Here is an 18,629-nt window from a genome sequence, read left to right as displayed (position 1 = left end):
GTCTGATGGTCAAATATGAAATATTCCCTTTGGATATATCTAACAGGAATTTTTGGTCTCATCAATTTATTTTTCTTTATTTTTCATTTGAAGTCTGTCATTTGTTTTTATCGTTTTAACTGATCTGAAAGTTAAGTTTCATAACTATTAACACTGAATCACTGCCTTTTGTACTTTAACTAGATTTTTTACTTTATTTTTGTTTATCTTCAAAACACTATGGGTGATGTCACGGATACTATATTTTTGTCTCTCGTAGTTGGATTGATAGGATGTTCTATTGGACATGCTTACGTAATATATTCATGACAATAGCCAATGGTTGATTGCCAGTAATGATCATGGGTGTATCCTTTTCCACATACGGAGTGATTGGTGTAGGAACCTATAAGAGGCATTAGCGCCTTATGACGTGTTTCGAAGTTGTGACACTGATGATGGGCTAAGCCTGAAACGCTTGTCCTTGTGTTTGTTATGGCCTTTTTACATTATTCTGTACTTTAATACAGTTTTTGTATTTGATTCAGTCTCTGAGTGTGGTCTCTTTTCTATCACTATACTAATTTACCTTGGAGTTACGCACCGGGCATATAATTTAGACATTAGGCGCAGACGCCACTTTTCTCACATTATTAAATATCAAAAATGTGTGTGTGTGTGTGTGTGTGGGGGGGGGGGGGGGTTGATAGTGTAAATTAAGTGTAAATAACTTTCTTACAGTAAAACATATTTCAAAGTGATGCATATCTGGAGAAAGTTGAGATTCTAAGCTTTCAAACAGTATCTCGTGTGGTACTGGGTCCATGACAGACCATTAAAAATTAAAGGAAAATTTTATATTAAGTCATAAGAAGTATTTTGGACCCGGTACAGGGTCCGCTGTGTAGAGGAGGTTAATGTATTTATTACAAAATGAAATATGATATAAAACACAACCATTCATTTTAAAAGAACAAAACTTTGTACAACATGAAGTGCCACCATGCTTACTCGTGTAACTACTCATGTAACAGTCTTTAAATAGGAAAAAAATTATGTTTATTATTCATAAAAGAGTCAGCAAAAATTATTTTGGAAAAAATATCCAGTTAAAGATTTTTTAATGTTCAAAAACAAAATCACTGCATCCAACACATTATGAAAATGAAAGAATATCACTTATTCAGGAAATGGAAAAATGGGCATAAAAACGTATAATATATAATGCTTTTTGGAATGTAATTTAAGGCAATGGAAGAAGTATAGAGCCATTATCAAATTTGTTAAAGAAATCGGGTTATACGGGATAATTGTGTGTTTATTATTTCCCTGCACGTCTGTGCGCCACACTCCAGTACAGCAGGAGGCGTTAGTGCACCATAACGAACCGCCATAAAACTCCAGAAGAAGAAGATTCGAATCAAAAGACTCGTAATGTTTTGCCTCACGAATCAGTGTTTAAACTAAAGCGATCGTCACTACAGTCTGGTGTCTTCAGCCACGTGTAAATGCTTCGGTGTGCAGTGAATTAGTTCATCCATCTTCGATTATTTTATTGGTTTGTCAACAGAAGACAGGATTTCTTAATACGCTAACCGTTAGCAGTGAGATGAAGTTGAAAATCTGACCCGGACTCACTGTTGTCTCTGGAGCAGGGATTCATTGTCCGGACAGCGTCATAACATCTCCTGACTCATACAGTTGTGTACTTTGAGGTAATTTCACATTCCACACGTAAAATACGAATATTAGTAAATGTTTTTACACATGTATTATAAACCAGTGTACTGTGGAGATCGAGGACTAAAAACAGAAGATGTGCGCTATTCAGACAACTTTAAAATTACCTCAGAACTGCATCTGTATTTATCACTTTTTATTTTAGTTCTTATTTACCTTTAATAATAATATAATAATACCTTACATTTATATAGCGCTTTTCTCAGTACTCAAAGCGCTTTACATATGAACAGGGTAATCTCCTCAACCACCACCAATTTAACTTATATGTAATAACATTAGGGGAGAGCGGGGAACAAGCTAAGGCTTTTTGAGTTGGCTCTATCATTCAATAATATTTGAGTTAGATTAATCATTTTTACTCACACATCTCTGCTACAAATGAACACTCGTTCAGACAGCCAGCGACGTTATCGCTGTGTGTCGCTTGTCTCTTTCAATGAGGCGTTTCTAAAATCTGCTTGTCATAAACAAATGAGTACCATCAGGGGCGTCATGCACCAATTTTTTTTAAGGGGGCACAGTGTCAACAGCTCACAGAAATTTGTGCTTACACAGACATCAAACGAAATATTATAGAGCTTTCAGTCTTTTCCATGGCACTTACATTTCTGAAAACCCCTGCTTTCATGCAAAAACCTCCAAAATAAGAGTGATGACTAACTTTAATATCAAATACTATTCAATCGGAATAATGACACATTTGCATCATATTTACATCTGAAACGGCATGTTTTATTTAAGTCTTAATGGCTTGTTTAATTGTGTCATTAATGCATTTTGCACAACAACTACATTATCATAGAAAATTAATGTAATTTTAAATCCATAAAGTATATAAACAACGAACATGACATAAGCTATAGCCACGTGATTGATGTTTTTTCTATAATGATTTTAAAAAATATGTTTAGATAAAATTATTAGAGGAACGGATAAAAGTTTTGCATTAAATTTTACCTCATGTAAGCATGTGAGATTCCGCGCCCGCGTGAACTCTGGCGAACTTTGGCGTTGTGACAAGAAGATGAATCTCTACTAATATAACGTTGAGACGGTCACATTTAAAACCATACATTTTCTACACAGAGGAGGTTAACTGCACATTACCGTACTGGGGTTTGGAAATGTTGTGAGCATTTCTAACACGTTTTAATTCCTCAGATAGCCAAATGCAACAGCAAGCCAGCAACAGCAGAGAGCTCGAATAGCTGCCGCCAGAATAAAAGTAATGCAACATGATCAAAACACTATCAAAACGGCAAAAATCTCCGAAAAGTGACACGGATGCAGCACAGAATTTATAATATTGTGCATATTAAACAGATTAAAAGTCAAATAACAGATTAATGGACGCTTATTTGATTTTGAGGTTGGATGCAAAATCCATTGGCTCAAAAGAACCAAGGGGGCAGGTGCCCCCTCAGTTTGAATGGGCATGACGCCTCTGAGTACCATCCACGCCAATAACTGACGAGAGAAGGATGACGTGAACTCCACTGCTTTGTTCTCATTGGTAGTCGCTCCCAAAAGTCGCTCGACATTTGCATAAAGTTAAACTTTTCTTAACTTTCTCGCGTCGCTGGACACGCCCATACGGTCGCCAACGGTCACTGTCGCCCGTGTCGCCGGAAGTCGCCCGGTTTCCATTGAAATGAATGAGATCGCGTCGCTCTGCTACTGCTGGTCGCTGGCTGTCTGAATGGGGGGTAACGGCGCATTCACACGGGGCATTCCATTCCATTCACTTTTAATGAGTAGGGGGAGGCTGCAGACCTGGAGCCGGTAGATCTACGCCCCTGACAGTTTTACGCCCCTGTTGTTCCTCATGCGTCCGGTAGGGGGAGGCTGTATATTAGTATATGAGTAGTCATATATCAGAACCGTATGATAGCAGCAGACCTTCTTGAAGCGATACGAATTGACCCTTGGAATTTTAGAAAAGTCACATTGTGTTTGTCTTCATAAAATCATAGGACATGTTTTGTAGCTGTATGACGACCTATTGTGAATTGTACAGCAGATATTTCATTTAGGATCCATATGATTACACAGTACTTTATGTCTAAATATGGTTAATATCTAAATGTAACTTAATATAAATTCACAACATCATATATCAGTCAGTCTCTTGTATATAAAAACAGTTTATAAATAAATATAAATAGTTAAGTGTGACGTCATCGTGCGCCGCTTCCGGGTACAATCGATTTCAAATGCCACAGGAAAACACGCTAATATAAACTCGTATCATAATGCAAAACTATTTAAACCCATGATCCTTATTTTTATCTCCAATAATAAAAACCAAGAAGACCAGACCTGGACTGGATTTTTTTACTGTCTGTGGTTCCGTAGTGTGCAGACTGCAGTGTACACTGTAAGTTTACAATTTTTGTTTAAATGTGTTATATTAATAAATAGTGCTCATAAACGGTTGTTTAAATAGGCTAGTATAGTTGTATTTCCCTCTCTCCCTTCTGGACGCATGAGGAGCAACAGGGGTGCAAAACTGCCAGGGGCGTAAAACTGCCAGGGGCGTAGATCTACCGGCTCCAGGTCTGCAGCCTCCCCATATAGCTTTTAATGGGTGACGTCATGCGTTGCCGAACTAAATTGTGGATCCGTCGGCGCCGCGTCAGTGTCGTTGCTCGCGGCAGAAGTTGAACATTTCTCAACTTTTCAAGCGGCAACGCGTGCGTCAGCCAATCAGATCGACTTATGCAAATAACCTAGACAGAGCCAGCCAATTACGTTTATGGAAGAACGGAGCATGTGTAGCGGCCACTGTGATTAGCTGTTGGCAACGCTTCAGACAAGCCTTCCGTTAAGCGTTAACGCTTACGCCTCGTGTGAATGCGCCGTAATGCTGCGTTTACACCAACCGCGGTAGAGGCGTGAAGCGCGAGTGATTTCAATGTTAAGTCAATGTGCAGACGCGTTGACGCGTGTCAGGAGGTCCCGCGTTGCGGAAGAGGCGTTCAGCGCATAGCGGAAGACGCGTTTCCGCCTCATTCGCGCGTGAAGCTCGCGCGAATTGAGCGTTGTGCGCGGTACGCGCGTATGGTGCTTTTGCGGTTCACGCGAATTTGCGGCTGACGCCCAAGTTGAAAAATTTGAACTTTGGCGGAAATTCGCGCCGCGTTAACCAATCAGGAGCCTGCCTGCTGCTGTGGTGGCAGCCCCGCCCGGAGTCACTCATTCAACCAAGGCTTGATATTGTCCGTGCGCAGTCACCCGAGCTATACCACACAAGTTCTTATTTATATAGAGGAGACAGGAATAAAAAGGACCTCGCTTGGAAGTGTCAGTAAGGTCTTTGGGCAACCTGGTTAGTGGTAATACACACTTCACTTTTGAGTCACGTGACGTTTATCGACCCGCGCCGTTTATTTTCCCCCTATAGTAAGGTTACCAAATACAAACTGGTAACTCTCTTGATAAATGCACAATCAACATCAGTCAACTTGCAAACAGACACTCGCACAGCAGTTGCCCCTCCCACAAGAAGCGGATTTTGCCTCGGACGCGCGTCAAATGCTTGCTTTTTCCACGCGTCTACTCCGCTCTACACGCCCGAATGCATTCAAAGTGTTCAAGCGGCAAACTAGGCACGGTAGAAGCAAGATAAGGGATTAAGCTGGGATTTTTCCAGTTATCCTGGCTGAATTTAAACCCTGACTCGGTTGCATGAAGGGAGGCTAAATCAATCTTGATGAAGTTACTATGGAGATTTACTCTTTGCAGCTAGCCTGCTCCAGATCCAGCCTAAGATTAATCTTAGTGATTAATTCAATTCAAAGATATTTATTAATCCCAGGGGGAAGTGATTAATTCAATTCAAATATATTTATTAATCCCAGGGGGAATTAATGTTACAGTTATAGAAAAGAAAGAAATTAAAGTAAAATAAATAAAAACATAATTGTATGTAGTGGGTGAAAGGGATTGTTCAGAATTGAATTTAGTTTTGACAGTATTCTTCTCTCAGCCAAAACATAAACAGAGTCCAGCTCCATACCAAGTACAGAGCCAGCCCTTCTAATTAATTTGTCCAGTTTATTTCTGTCTGCCACCTTCATACTAATTCCCCAACAGACCACTGCATGAAAAAATGATGCTAGACACCACAGACTCATAAAACATCTGCAGCATGCAGATTAATCGGCTAGTTCCTCTGTAAATACTACTAGATATTTATGTGTTTAAGTCACTTCATGGTCCTGCATTAGAATACTAGATATACTGTAATTTATCTAAGTATGCATACTGTTATTTTAGTGTTGTTATGAAGACTGCTGTCAGAGGTTTAATGAATACATTTATAAATGCAGTTGTTGAGATAAGAAATGGCTGATGAAGTTGAAAGGCGGTTTCAATTAAGTGCATAACAAGGTCAATATGTAGACGAGCATTAAGGCATGAGAAATATCTGACTGAGAGGTACAGATTCTCAGGTGATGTAAGAAATTTCAGTCTAGCACTGAAATCACTTCTACAAGATTGCAAGCAACAGGAAGAGATTACTCCATAAAGTTTTACATTAGCACAGTCACAGTAAAACAGGCATTCTTTTGTGTTACAGCTTTCCTCTATTGTCATTGGATGCGGTGGATTGCACCCACCCCTGTGACAGATATATGAGACTTTTTTAATGTTAAAATTAGTACATACAATAAAATATGTCAGCAGACACCTTATGTATAGATTTTAGGGCTGTCAATAGATTAAAAAAATTAATCTAGATTAATCGTAGGATTTCATGAGTTAACTGCGATTAATCGCAAATTAATCGCACATTTTTATCCATTCTAAATTTACCCTAATTTAACACTTTTCAGGTTTTTAATATTCTAATCATATATACATATATAAATGCTTTATGCAAATGTATGTTAACAACAGCCTGTTTACATTTTAACAGAATCACCAGCCATTGTTTTGTATACGAATTTTCCTTTAAGAAGATTTTTCTTTCTCCATTTTTGTTTGCTGCTGCATCATTTGTGACATGTGCTGGCAAGTTGAGTCAGAATTAGCAAATTTAAAAAAAAAATAGTTGTTCATATTTTGACATTCTCTATTAAAACATAGAACAATGCATGATTTGTTGAAATATAACAAAATATGACAGAACTACACGTGTTTGAAGTTGAAAGAGTCAAATTACCACAAAAATTTTCACATCCATACATTATATTACCACATCAATACCTTAAAATCACTGGTAAAACTAATAGATTTAGCACACACAAAGCAAAAACATCATCAATGTATGTTCAACTTTTTTCCTTTTGTTTGATTGACATTGTGACAGACTGCTTAAAATCTAAGTGATCTAATATAATGTTACACATCAGATAGTTTTACCCAACAGTTAACCAAACATTTACTTAAAACATAACAGATTATAGATCCTACCTGCGTGAATTCTTATCAAAACAGATATTTGTAAAACTGTAATTTTGTGTAGATGTCTATATATCCAGGTCGCGCACTCGCGCGTCTGTGTGCACGCGCTTCAGATGTCAGTCAGTCAGCGTGAGGGGATCGCTTTTGAGTCTTGTCGCTCTTAATAACTCTTTAACATTAATCAGGTACCGAACTTTATCTCTCTTAATGACTCTTAACATCAAGCAAGTCCTGCAGTCTATTTTATAAGTCATGCATAAAAGCGAAACCAAAATGAATTGAGACGCATTTTTGTATTAGATTAAGCATTAGGAGGACGGTAACGTTACACCTCTCAGACGTATAAATAAAGATCATATCAGATGTCCAACGAACATTTAGAGCATTGGATTTGGTAGACGATTTGCTTAATGTTCTTATTTCTATGACAACCTTTTACTCATTTAGAGAGAGTCACATTTGTCTGCGTCTCTGTTCATTCAACTATGGGCTGGACCAAGGGTCAAACAGAAATTGCGCGTTGCGTTAATCTCCGTTAATAAAATTAGTGGCGTTAAAATGAATTTGCGTTAACGCGTTATTAACGCGTTAATTTTCACAGCCCTAATAGATTTATTTCTGCAGTCAAGTCACCAGCATGGAAAATGTTCTTAATCTTGATTTTCTGAAAGTGATGGATGTTCCAAATTGTTATGCACATGCTATTTTTTAAAATAAAGTCAGTAAGTTTACAAATTGTATTTTAATCTCAATAGTATGACATATATGACTGTGTGCATGTTATTCTATTTAAAGGGACCATTTAAAATGTCCGCCAAAAAAATCAATTCATACTCCACACTCCAAACAGATGGGGGCAGTATACCTCCAGAAAGTGAGTTAGTCTATTTTAATTTAGCAGCATATATCAAGTTTGATTTACATAAGCAACTAAGTAAGTTATCATTAGTCACAAAAAAAAAACATTCGGTCTCATTAAAATTGCAATGTTTTCCGCTACGTTTCGTGCGTCCATTTGGTATTCATTATCATCGAAGACATTTCAAGCTTCTTAGCTAATGTTACATTTTAGCATCAGCTTGGTAGATAACGGGTGAAAACCGGATCGGATCCGTGGGTAGAGCTAATTAACTATTAAACGCTAACAGCTAAGGATGCGCGATAATTTGCATGCGATAGTCGTTGCGCTTCTCGTCATTGAAGCCGGTTTCTTGATTAAAAGTGAATCGCCATCAGCTGCTTTCAGATGGAGCCACATTAACTTCACAAAGCTGTAGTTCATGTACAAGCTGAGCATAGGTTATCGCAATGCCTATTATAAGTGAACTTCTAGCGAAATACTAACAGCATCTTACTTACCAATCGAAAAGAAATGTTGTCATTTCGGAGTCAAACCTCATTTCTTTAATGTCCATTAGTTGTCTCCAGTGATGAAAAGCAGTGCCAGTATTTACTCTGGTTCGGTTCCTTTATTTATCAGATTTTATTTGTGATTCCGAGTGCGTTGTTCCCTGCAGCGAATGGTTGTGGTAGTGGTAAATGTCTCTTGCTTCAGCCATTCTTTCGCTCTCTTCCCTGAACTGAAATGCGCCCAAAAACCCTATTGCAAGGCAGGAAGGCATCAAGGCATGTCCGAATACATGGCTGTCCGAATTGCATTTCTCTGAGCTGCCTTCATGCCTCTTAAGTCAACAAGTCAGCTGCCTTAGTTTTCGGACGTAGCTGTTGTAGAGGGCTCCCATGCGACTTATTCTTGTATTGCAGTTTGGCTGGCGGTTATGTACGTGGCCCCCATACCGCCTCCCATGGTTGAAACTGGTATTACAACACCTGTCGGGCTGTAGCTAGTAATTTAGCATGCTAATTCAGATTGATATCTCTGCAGCACTATACCTTGTCATTTTTTTAATGACATCTTTGCCCTTATTTCTTCTCATTCTTTTGATGCGTGTAGCTCATTTTTTAAAATCTTTTACCTCAATTATTACAAATGGCACCTTTAAATACATAATTTGACATATTCAAAATTCAGTGTGTTAAAATGATCCACAGAACAGATATCTGTCAAATGTGCTGCATGGACAGATAATTAAAAAAAAGTTACATTATAATATATGAAAATTTTTTCCACATGACTTTAACTCTCCCATTTATTAAACTTGTAAGTCTATAGTTTCTGTCTTTATTTCACCTGAAGATGCTAGTATTGCATTATTATTGTAGCTAGTATTATAGTGCTGTCCACCTCACAGATCTTTCATATAATGATGCTTCATAGACTCCTAAGACTGAGGTCAGAGGATAGTATTCACACTGTACCTTATTAATTTTTTTCTAATATCATGCCCATATTAAAATAGTCAGTGTTGCTTTTTTGCAGCATATAGTGTATTATCCTGCATGAAAGTAGATTAATTTCAGAAGACATGATTCATTTTTTCCCTCTCTAAGCGAATTCACGTGTTTTAGACCATAAAACATTTTTTGTTACATACAGCAAACATCTCCTCACTATCTGCTTGCTGCCTGTCCGCTGATCAAACTGTGAAAAAAAGGCGATCTCTGTAGACAGCCCCGGCTCTACAAACTTCAATATAAACAGTGGCCAAACCTGCACCACGAAACAAAAAAAAGTGTTTGGGCGCATTCATGAAAGCACGGACGGGAGGAGGAGGGGGAGGAGCTAACTACGCTCAGTTTGTTTGAAAAACACATTTCAAAAATCAACACACCGATTCGCTTAGAGAGCCTTAAAAGCGTAACTAAACCCCTGATCTGAGCCTGACTCCACCCACTGGCAATATTTGAAAAATGCAAGAAAAGTGGGCAGATCCCAACGGAGATAGAGGGGACGAACTAAGTGTGTGGAGAGATCGTAACAAGGGCGTGGTGATCTTGAACCTGCTTACGTCACGAGTCATTTTTTGGACCCACCATCCAATAGGAAAATTCAACTGCAGTAGCCACCGTTCAACCTGAAGAGGGCAGCACTCAGACGTCTTTACATCATATATTGTAGTATTGAAACACTTTATATCCAAATGTCAAAAAAATTACTAAAATCAATAAACATCACTAATAAAGCCCCATTCTTACAGATCATTAACTAAAAAAAGGTGGTTTAGGGTTTAGTTACGCTTTAAGCAGTGATGCCACAGTTACTTTGAAAAAGTAATCTGATTACTGATTACTCCTTTAAAAAGCAACTAAGTTACTTTACAGATTACTTGATTTTAAAAGTAACTAAGTTAGATTACAAGTTACTTTGTTAGTTACATTTCAGTAGCTGCCAACACCCCCACTGCCTCAACATTAAAAATGACAACCGGTTTTGCCAACACTCACTTTATTGGAAGTGCATTTTTAACAGTAAAGGCAACAATGTATCTCCTGACATTTTAAGTTGAACTGTTGTGTTTTAAAAAACTAATATATATATATATATATATATATATATATATATATATATATGAGTCTTTCTTGACTTCACTTAACATAAATAGGGGTGAGCAGGGGCCATTTTCAGAACAACTTAATTTTAAAAATTAATGTTATAGACAGAGATAAATTTTTGCTGTGGTCAATAACTCACAATTGTAGTCTATCAAAACCAGCTGGAATTTTGAACAAATGTAAAACGACTTCTGTATAATTTCACTTTAAACAAGAGTAGTGAATTGTTACTTTTGACCTTGACAGCAGGGACGAAAGTAACACACAGGTGGGTCAAAAGTAAGCAGCACTCCAGCAGCGCATGTGTCAACTGATATAAACGCGAGTTTTGTCTTAGCTTGCTTAAAGTTAAGAAAACTTTCCAACTATTAGCATTATGTTCAAGAAGAACCCTTTATTTGGCATCGCAGCTTCTTGCGCATACCTAGAGACAGACCCCTGCACGTGAGAGACCGGCCGGCTGCATGAGCACAGATCGAGAGAGAGAGAGAGAGAGAGAGAGAGAGAGAGAGAGAGAGAGTCTCGCTGTGAGACCCGCGGTGGATTCACTGGCAGTTATTATAAAATGACACAAAACTCGTTCATTTTTTATTAGTGAACTATTTTACATGTTTCTCCGTCATACTCAGTCTAACATGCATGTGGGCAGAGTTAGCCACGCCCACTTATTTGCATTTCGCGGAATAGACGGAATAGAAAAATCTGTTACGTCTGACATTTTATTCCGCGGTAACGGAATATACAGTCATACCGCCCAGCCCTAATGGTGGCTATTCACCAACAATCAAGAATATACTATTCAGTGTATTATGGCATGTTAATGAATAAAACGTTTTGAAAACCTCATGAAGCTCAGAGCAAATTTAGTATTTTCGGAAGCTTTAGTTTGGGGGTGGGGTTGAAATCCACTTTTATGCACTGAAGGATCCCATATTGAGGGCTTCTTGGTATTACAGAGACACCAGCATGTTTCTGTATACGCACATAGTAGTAGTTAATTGTTTGCAGTTTCATGATGAATTTTTATGAGTTTTATCAATTTTTGCATCAGTTATTCTGTGATCGACCCCGTGGTCTGTTTAAGAATGCCGTGAACGTTCACTTATCCTAGCTAGCTACACCTGGCTTGACGTATCACGTTCTCATCCTGGCTTAGCAATCGTGCAACAGACTTAGCCAAGATGGGCTGATTAAACTAGGTCAAGCTGGGCCTTTTTTGTTATCCTGGCTTTCTTAATTCTACTTTTGTGCAATACCCCCCTGGATTAATATAAATCCTGTCCTGGAAACCACCCCTTAAAGTTTGTTTGTAGGACCTACAGTTATTGTACATATTGTACAATTACACCGAAAGTGACAGGAGTGCAAACGTTACCTCAGTTGTCTGTTGACAAATAAAGCTGAGGAACAGAGAGCTTAAACTTGGGAGGGAGAGAGAAAACGGCACTCTTTATTATATTATTATAAAATATATAAATGTGTTTCACTTTGAAATGTGTAATTTACTTTTATTAAAAACCTTAATCCCCCAACAAAACATTTATTCGAATTAATAAAAAAGTAAAATCACCCAGGTTTACACCAAACATAGAGTGAATCATTACATGATTCATTAATCATTAAAGTGAATCATTACACCCCTATAACATATCCCAAATAAACACATTATCTTTCATATATAAACTAAATAAGTGAGATGTTAAAAAGTCTGAAACAGATGGTGAATGTTTTACTGACATTAAATGTTTTAATGCTTCTCTTTTCATTACTAGTTCACACCGATAGAGTGAAATTGATTGAGATCTTCAGTGAAGCTCCTTCTACAACAATCCACCAATAAATGCTGGAGTCAAACACACAGAGAAATCACTCCATGTGTGACAACTGAAATCTTCATGACATAATGTTGATGCTGGTGAAAGAGGAGCTTGAGAAGATGACAGATCCACAACCATGCAGAATAAAGGATGAAGATACTGAGGAACAAATAGGTTGGTGTCTATTTTTCAATCTTTATTATTGGTGGTTGAGGAATAATCATAAAAACATTGAGAAACATGAGGGGAAAATAAACTAAAATCCATGAGATGATAACTTTCTGCATCTATAATAGATTCAGTAGAATTAGATTGAAACATCAGGTAAAGATGTTTTATCCAAAGCAACCTTCAGTGGATTGAATGACTGTGATTTCTGGGAATTGATCCATGTGTAGGATTTTAAATTCATAAAATGTTATATCTAGGTTCCAATTAGTGATGCGCGGGTCGGCGTTTTTTCCCACCCGCGGGTCCCGCTTTTATGAAATATTTGGCCCGCCCCAACCCGCACCGCAACACTGTAACTATTTTTACAACCCGCACCGCCCCGCACCCGGTACCATTAAAATAGACATACTAGGCATTTGTAATGTAAATAAAAAGAGGCTTTATTTCAGCCTAAGAGTGCTTGGAAACAGCCATTAGATTACATCGCCCTGTAAACTGGCAACAACATACACCAATGAGCCATAGAAACCAGCATGGTCATATTAATATAGAGATAGGATAATGATAAACCAGGGGTGTCCAAATACATCGATCGCAAAGGCAATGCCGGTAGATCGCACATAAGCTAACTGTGTATTCTCATGCTGCTCCATGCCTCCACGGGAATATTGGCATTATGAGTAATTGTGAAACACTTAAGTATTTTTGAATTGCTGTGCCTTTCTTCTCAAATGTGTTTTTATAAATCTTATGCCTGCCCGCTGCAGCTAAGTCGTGTAAACTTCCGAAATTTACAAGCATGCATGCAATCGCATCGCATTCTTGCTTTCATGCAGAGATGAAGCACGCGAGAGCTTGAGAGAGAGAGAGAGAGAGAGAGAGAGAGAGAGAGAGAGAGAGAGAGAGAGAGAGAGAGAGAGAGAGGCAGCGTTGTGCTGATATATGCTTCTGATACTATTGTAATTTTCTTTCAAGTTTGTTTCACTAAATCTCCGCTATTTTAAACAGTACTCCACATGTGCTCCAGGATTTTTTTTAACTCCTCAAGAAAATAGAGTAATGGTGACATCCCTAAATCCAATGTAGAGATATATGCAGTATAGTCCACGCATTTAAAGTGTTTTTAACATGTAGAACTTGTCGGCTTTATCATTTTAAAAGTAGATCACCACACAAAAAAGCAGCATTTGATTATCTATTCACAAATTCCCTACCTTAATTTCACCTGCAGATCGTCTTTCATCTTTTAATTCTCCGTTTGTTTTGTTGTTGTGGCTGGCAGCCAGCGGGAGCTACTTGGCGCTTCCGTGACGTCAAAGGTTTGGGGATATCAAGTTACGTTGCTCAAGTTACGTTGCAGAAGTTGCGTTGCCACATAGGCCTACGTAATTTAACCTTATCAAAGAACGTAATTAAATGTAAAAATATATATTCCCATATATTTAATATATATGCTACAGAGAATTAGACGCAACATATCAGTTTTTTAATTTTGTTTTTAAAGGAGCATTTCACCCATAGAAACATTAATCTTTATTGAAAGTGCATCATATTTGTAGTTTAAATGTAACATACATTTCGAATTCGGTGCCTATTTGACTGAGAAAAGGGGTGTTTATAGTCTGACTCCCTCCACAAAGATAATGGACTTCCTTCTTTCAGTGATGCAAAATGATGATTTTTACTTTATTGAAAGAAGGAAGTGCAACACTGAAATCTGTATTTCTCCTGTCTCAGTGCCAACTGAGAAAATGATGCATGACCATTCAAAAACATGACTGGGGATCTAACTTTACAAAGCTTAATGCAAATGGGTGAAGTGTCCCTTTAATGACCCGCCCCGCATTAAAGTTACAATTTCTTTACCCGCCCCAACCAGACCCGCGGGTTACGAGACGACCCGCGCATCACTAGTTCCAATGTAATAGTATATAAACTGAAAAAGTGATATACATTGTGTTTTACATCTTGAGGTAAAGATTATGACATTCTACAATCAAGTCAGGCAGCCCAGGTAGCTAAAGGTGCACTCACACTATCCCAACATTTGACCCCCAAAGCCTGGTTCGTTTGACTAGTGTGAGTGCTTGTACTGCGCCCGGGTTCGGATTGGTTAATCGCACCCCGGCCATCGTGCAACAATCGACTCTGATTAAAAACACAGACTTAACATTACGGTGGGTTCCAGTGTTAAAAGAGTGCTTCACTCCCTGCTTTTTCAAAACAATTGCATCCTGATGACGAAAGCTCACTCGGGCTCGGATCGATAAAAGTACAGTGTGAGTGCGTGCTTCTGGGGGAGTATGGGAGGGCGGACAATCACGCTGGGGCATGGTTTGGATAATGTGAGTGCGCCCTAAGACATTAACCGTTTGTCTTTATGCTCTTTCTGACGATTGGGAAGAGTGCCAAGTTAAAGGTGATTGCTAAGTTCAAGGCACAACTGTGCATTTAATGGTATGGGCGATACAGTTAGGATGATTGGATTAGCACGTATGCATTTGAATGATACTGTTATGCTAATGAGATCAGGGCTGAAGCAATTCTGGCAACGGGCTGATTCCTTGACTGAATTTACATGCATGTTTAAAGTTGAGTGTTTTGTATTCCATTTAGGGGACTGTCCCCTAAAATGTGTATAAATGCAATGTCGGCCGAATACTGAGCTTTTTGACGGGGTTCGGATTCGGCCAAACCTTAGTTTTTTTTCCACCGAACCCTAGGCTTGTGCTCTGCTAGTCGACGTCACGTGACCGTTGATTACGTGAAGGCGTTTACATGTGGACCGTTCGAATGTATTAGGCTGTGAGAATCTGAAAATGGAACTCGTACGCAAAAAAGTTTTGTATGGCAGTACTTTCAACAAAAAGATGGCAATTTAAGTCGAGCTACATGTTCGATTTGTCTTGTGGTGACCCTAGCAGTACACAACATCATCAATACGAGTTGTGCATGAAGGATTCTACAAACAGCAGCCAAAATGCAGCAACTTCAGGTACGGCAGAGGAAGGACTTTCGTTCCCACACTCGCAACCTGTTAATGCAGAGCGTCTTGGTTTGGTTTTTAAAGAAAACGTAAAGAAAAAATTTTGTGTGTAACGTTTTACGTTAATTTAACTATGATGCAGGATATGTGTCTGATCTTCCGTAATATTTTTCGTAGCCTAGCCTACTGTTATAAACGAAAACTAAACGCATACTATGTTTATTAAGTAAATATTCAATAACACTATAACAATCTCAGTCTAAGATTGCCCTACTATGCACCACCTTCCAGCCTACAATGAAATCATTATGTAAAATTTGCAACATTAATACTTTCTTTATATTTGTTTTTAGTACTGTGGCTGAAGGCCCTTAAAAATGGCCTAACAACACCCATGGTGATCAACACTGTAAATGTTTGTCATATTTTATCTAATATTGCCAAAATTAATAATGCTGTTTTTACTAAAATATTGAGGTGCAGATTAATTTGGCCTATGATTAATTACTTCAAAGAAGAAATGCAAAGCCAGTCCTAACTGAAAGAAAACAAGTTGACAAAAAGATAGAATCCAAAGTTTGGTGATATTGGAATAGGGTTTTGAACACAGCACAAGAGTTAAACTACAAGAGTAGAAATTAACAATAGAAATGACATAATGTACTTCACATTAAAAATAACATGGATACATGACATCTCAAATGTGTTTTGTCACTCTGGTTTATCAATATTAACTCTTTAATGTCTTCATTTTAGATATGATGGAAGTGAAAGAGGAGAGTAAAACTGAAGTAGATGAGAAACATCAGATTGTAAAAATAAACCATAAAGTTTCACAGAAAGAAACTCTGAAGACAGAAGACATAAAGTGTGAAAAGAGTTTCAGTGAAGATGAACGCCCTGAAGATCACAAGAGGACTCACAGTGAGGAGAAACCTTTCACATGTCAACAGTGTGGAAAGAGTTTCAGAAGAAAAGTTAACCTTAAAGCACACATGAGGACTCACAGTGAAGAGAAACCTTTCACATGTCAACAATGTGGAAAGAGTTTCAGAAGAAAAGATAACCTTAAAGATCACAAGAGGACTCACAGTGCTGTGAAACCTTTCACATGTCAACAGTGTGGAAAGAGTTTCACCTCTCAATGGAGCCTTAACCGGCACAAGAAAGCTCACGAGGGGAAAATGTCATATGCATGCCATCATTGTGAAAAGAGTTTCCCAGATAAAAGTCAACTTAAGATACACATTAGAGTTCACACTGGAGAGAAACCATACACTTGTCATCTCTGTGGAAAGAGTTTCGGAGCAAAACCTAACCTTAGAGGACACATGAGGACTCACAGTGGAGAGAAACCACACGCATGTCATCTTTGTGGAAAGAGTTTCAGAACAAAAGCTCACCTTAAAGCTCACATGATGATTCACACTGGAGAGAAACTACATCCATGCCATCACTGTGAAAAGAGTTTTATAACTGCAGGTAAACTTAAGATACATTTGAGGATTCACACCGGAGAGAAACCTTACACTTGTCAACAGTGTGGAAAGAGTTTCTCTATTGAAAAAAACCTTAGGATTCATGCAAGAATTCACACTGGAGAGAAACCTTACACATGCCATGAGTGTGAAAAATGTTTCAGAGATAAAAGTAACCTGATAACACACATGAAAATTCACAAAAGAGAGAAACCTGACTCATGTCTTCAGTGTGGAAAGAGTTTCAGTACGAAGCGTCACCTTAAATTACACATGATGATTCACAGTGAAAAGAAACCTCACGCATGTCCTCAGTGTGAAAAGAGTTTCAGAGAAAAAAGTAACCTTGAGACTCACATGAGAATTCACACTGGAGAGAAACCTTACACTTGTCTTCAGTGTGATAGGAGTTATACAAGTGAAAGCGCTCTTAAGAATCACATGACAGTTCACACTGAAGAGAAACCTTTCACTTGTCATCACTGTGGAAAGAGGTTTACAGTAAAACGTGAGCTTAATGCACATGTGAGAATTCACACTGGAGAGAAACCATACGTGTGTCAACAGTGTGGAAAGAGTTTCAGGACAAAAGCTTACCTTAAAAAACACATGAGAATCCACACTCAATAGAAACCATTTATGTGTCAACAGTGTGGATATGGCAACAAAGTTTAGAAATCAGCTGAGGTCTTATTAATAAAACTGTCTGGAGGATCCTTACTAAAAGTCTACATGCACACAAAAGCCAAAAATGCTGTACAGCAAAAAAGATTCAGGCTGTTCCTCAATATGCATTCTTGTCTGTACTTGTGTTCTTGTGAAACGTCATCATTTGTGGCCCAAGTACTGTTCCAATTCCAAGTTCACATAACATCTCAGGGTGTGTTTTTGATCCGTTCATTTTATCGAGGATGCATCAGGAGGTGACTTGTGTGGACTTATGACAGACAAGTTTCCCAGAACTTCAAATCTGTGGTCAGTTAGTTAAAATAGGACCTAATATTAAAACTTCCTCCCGACAATTTTGGATATTTGAGTTCAAGTTGATCAGCGGGCAGTCAGTGTCGTGTACACCGCCAAGGGCAGATTCATCTTGGCAAGTCCTTCTAAAATTTGCCGCTGTCTCAGTGCAGCTGCTCTGCCCTTCAGTGTCTGATGGTCAAACATGGAATATTTCCTTTTGGATATATCTGAGAGGAATTTTTTGGTCTCATCAATTTATTTTTCTTTATTATTTATATGAAGTCTGTTATTTGTTATTATTGTTTTAACTGATGTTAAAGTTAAGTTTCATAACTTAAATCACGTATATTTTCTATAGAATCTTAACACTGAATCACTGCCTCTTAAACTTTAACTAGATTTTTACTTGTTTATCTTCAAAACACTATGGGTGCGTCCATCTTTTTTACAGTCTATGGTGCATACGCTGATTAGCTAAGCACAGAGGCAATTTTGGGGATTTCCGCCTGGATTTGGCCTACTCGATTTCAAAAGCTTTCCATACCCATTTACATTACATTTAGTCATTTAGCAGATGCGTTTGTCCAAAGCGACTTACAAATGAGGTACACAATAGAAGCAATTATAGCA

The 18,629-nt window shown here is 38.2% G+C and overlaps 1 protein-coding gene across 1 annotated transcript; it reads left to right on the top strand.

Annotated features, from left to right (window-relative positions):
- The first annotated feature begins 12,361 nt into the window (after positions 1–12,361).
- On the top strand, positions 12,362–18,185 carry LOC129422428 (uncharacterized). Its single transcript, XM_073856556.1, has 2 exons — positions 12,362–12,575; positions 16,315–18,185. Exons 1-2 carry the CDS (start codon positions 12,488–12,490, stop codon positions 17,664–17,666), a joined length of 1,440 nt encoding a protein of 479 aa, XP_073712657.1. The 5' UTR covers positions 12,362–12,487; the 3' UTR covers positions 17,667–18,185.
- The last annotated feature ends 444 nt before the right edge of the window (positions 18,186–18,629 follow it).

The sequence above is a fragment of the Misgurnus anguillicaudatus genome, chromosome 19, assembly GCF_027580225.2.
Source record: "Misgurnus anguillicaudatus chromosome 19, ASM2758022v2, whole genome shotgun sequence".
Taxonomy (NCBI): Eukaryota; Metazoa; Chordata; class Actinopteri; order Cypriniformes; family Cobitidae; genus Misgurnus; species Misgurnus anguillicaudatus.
Note: the sequence above shows the minus strand (reverse complement) of the source record. Positions and strands in the feature narration are given on the sequence as shown.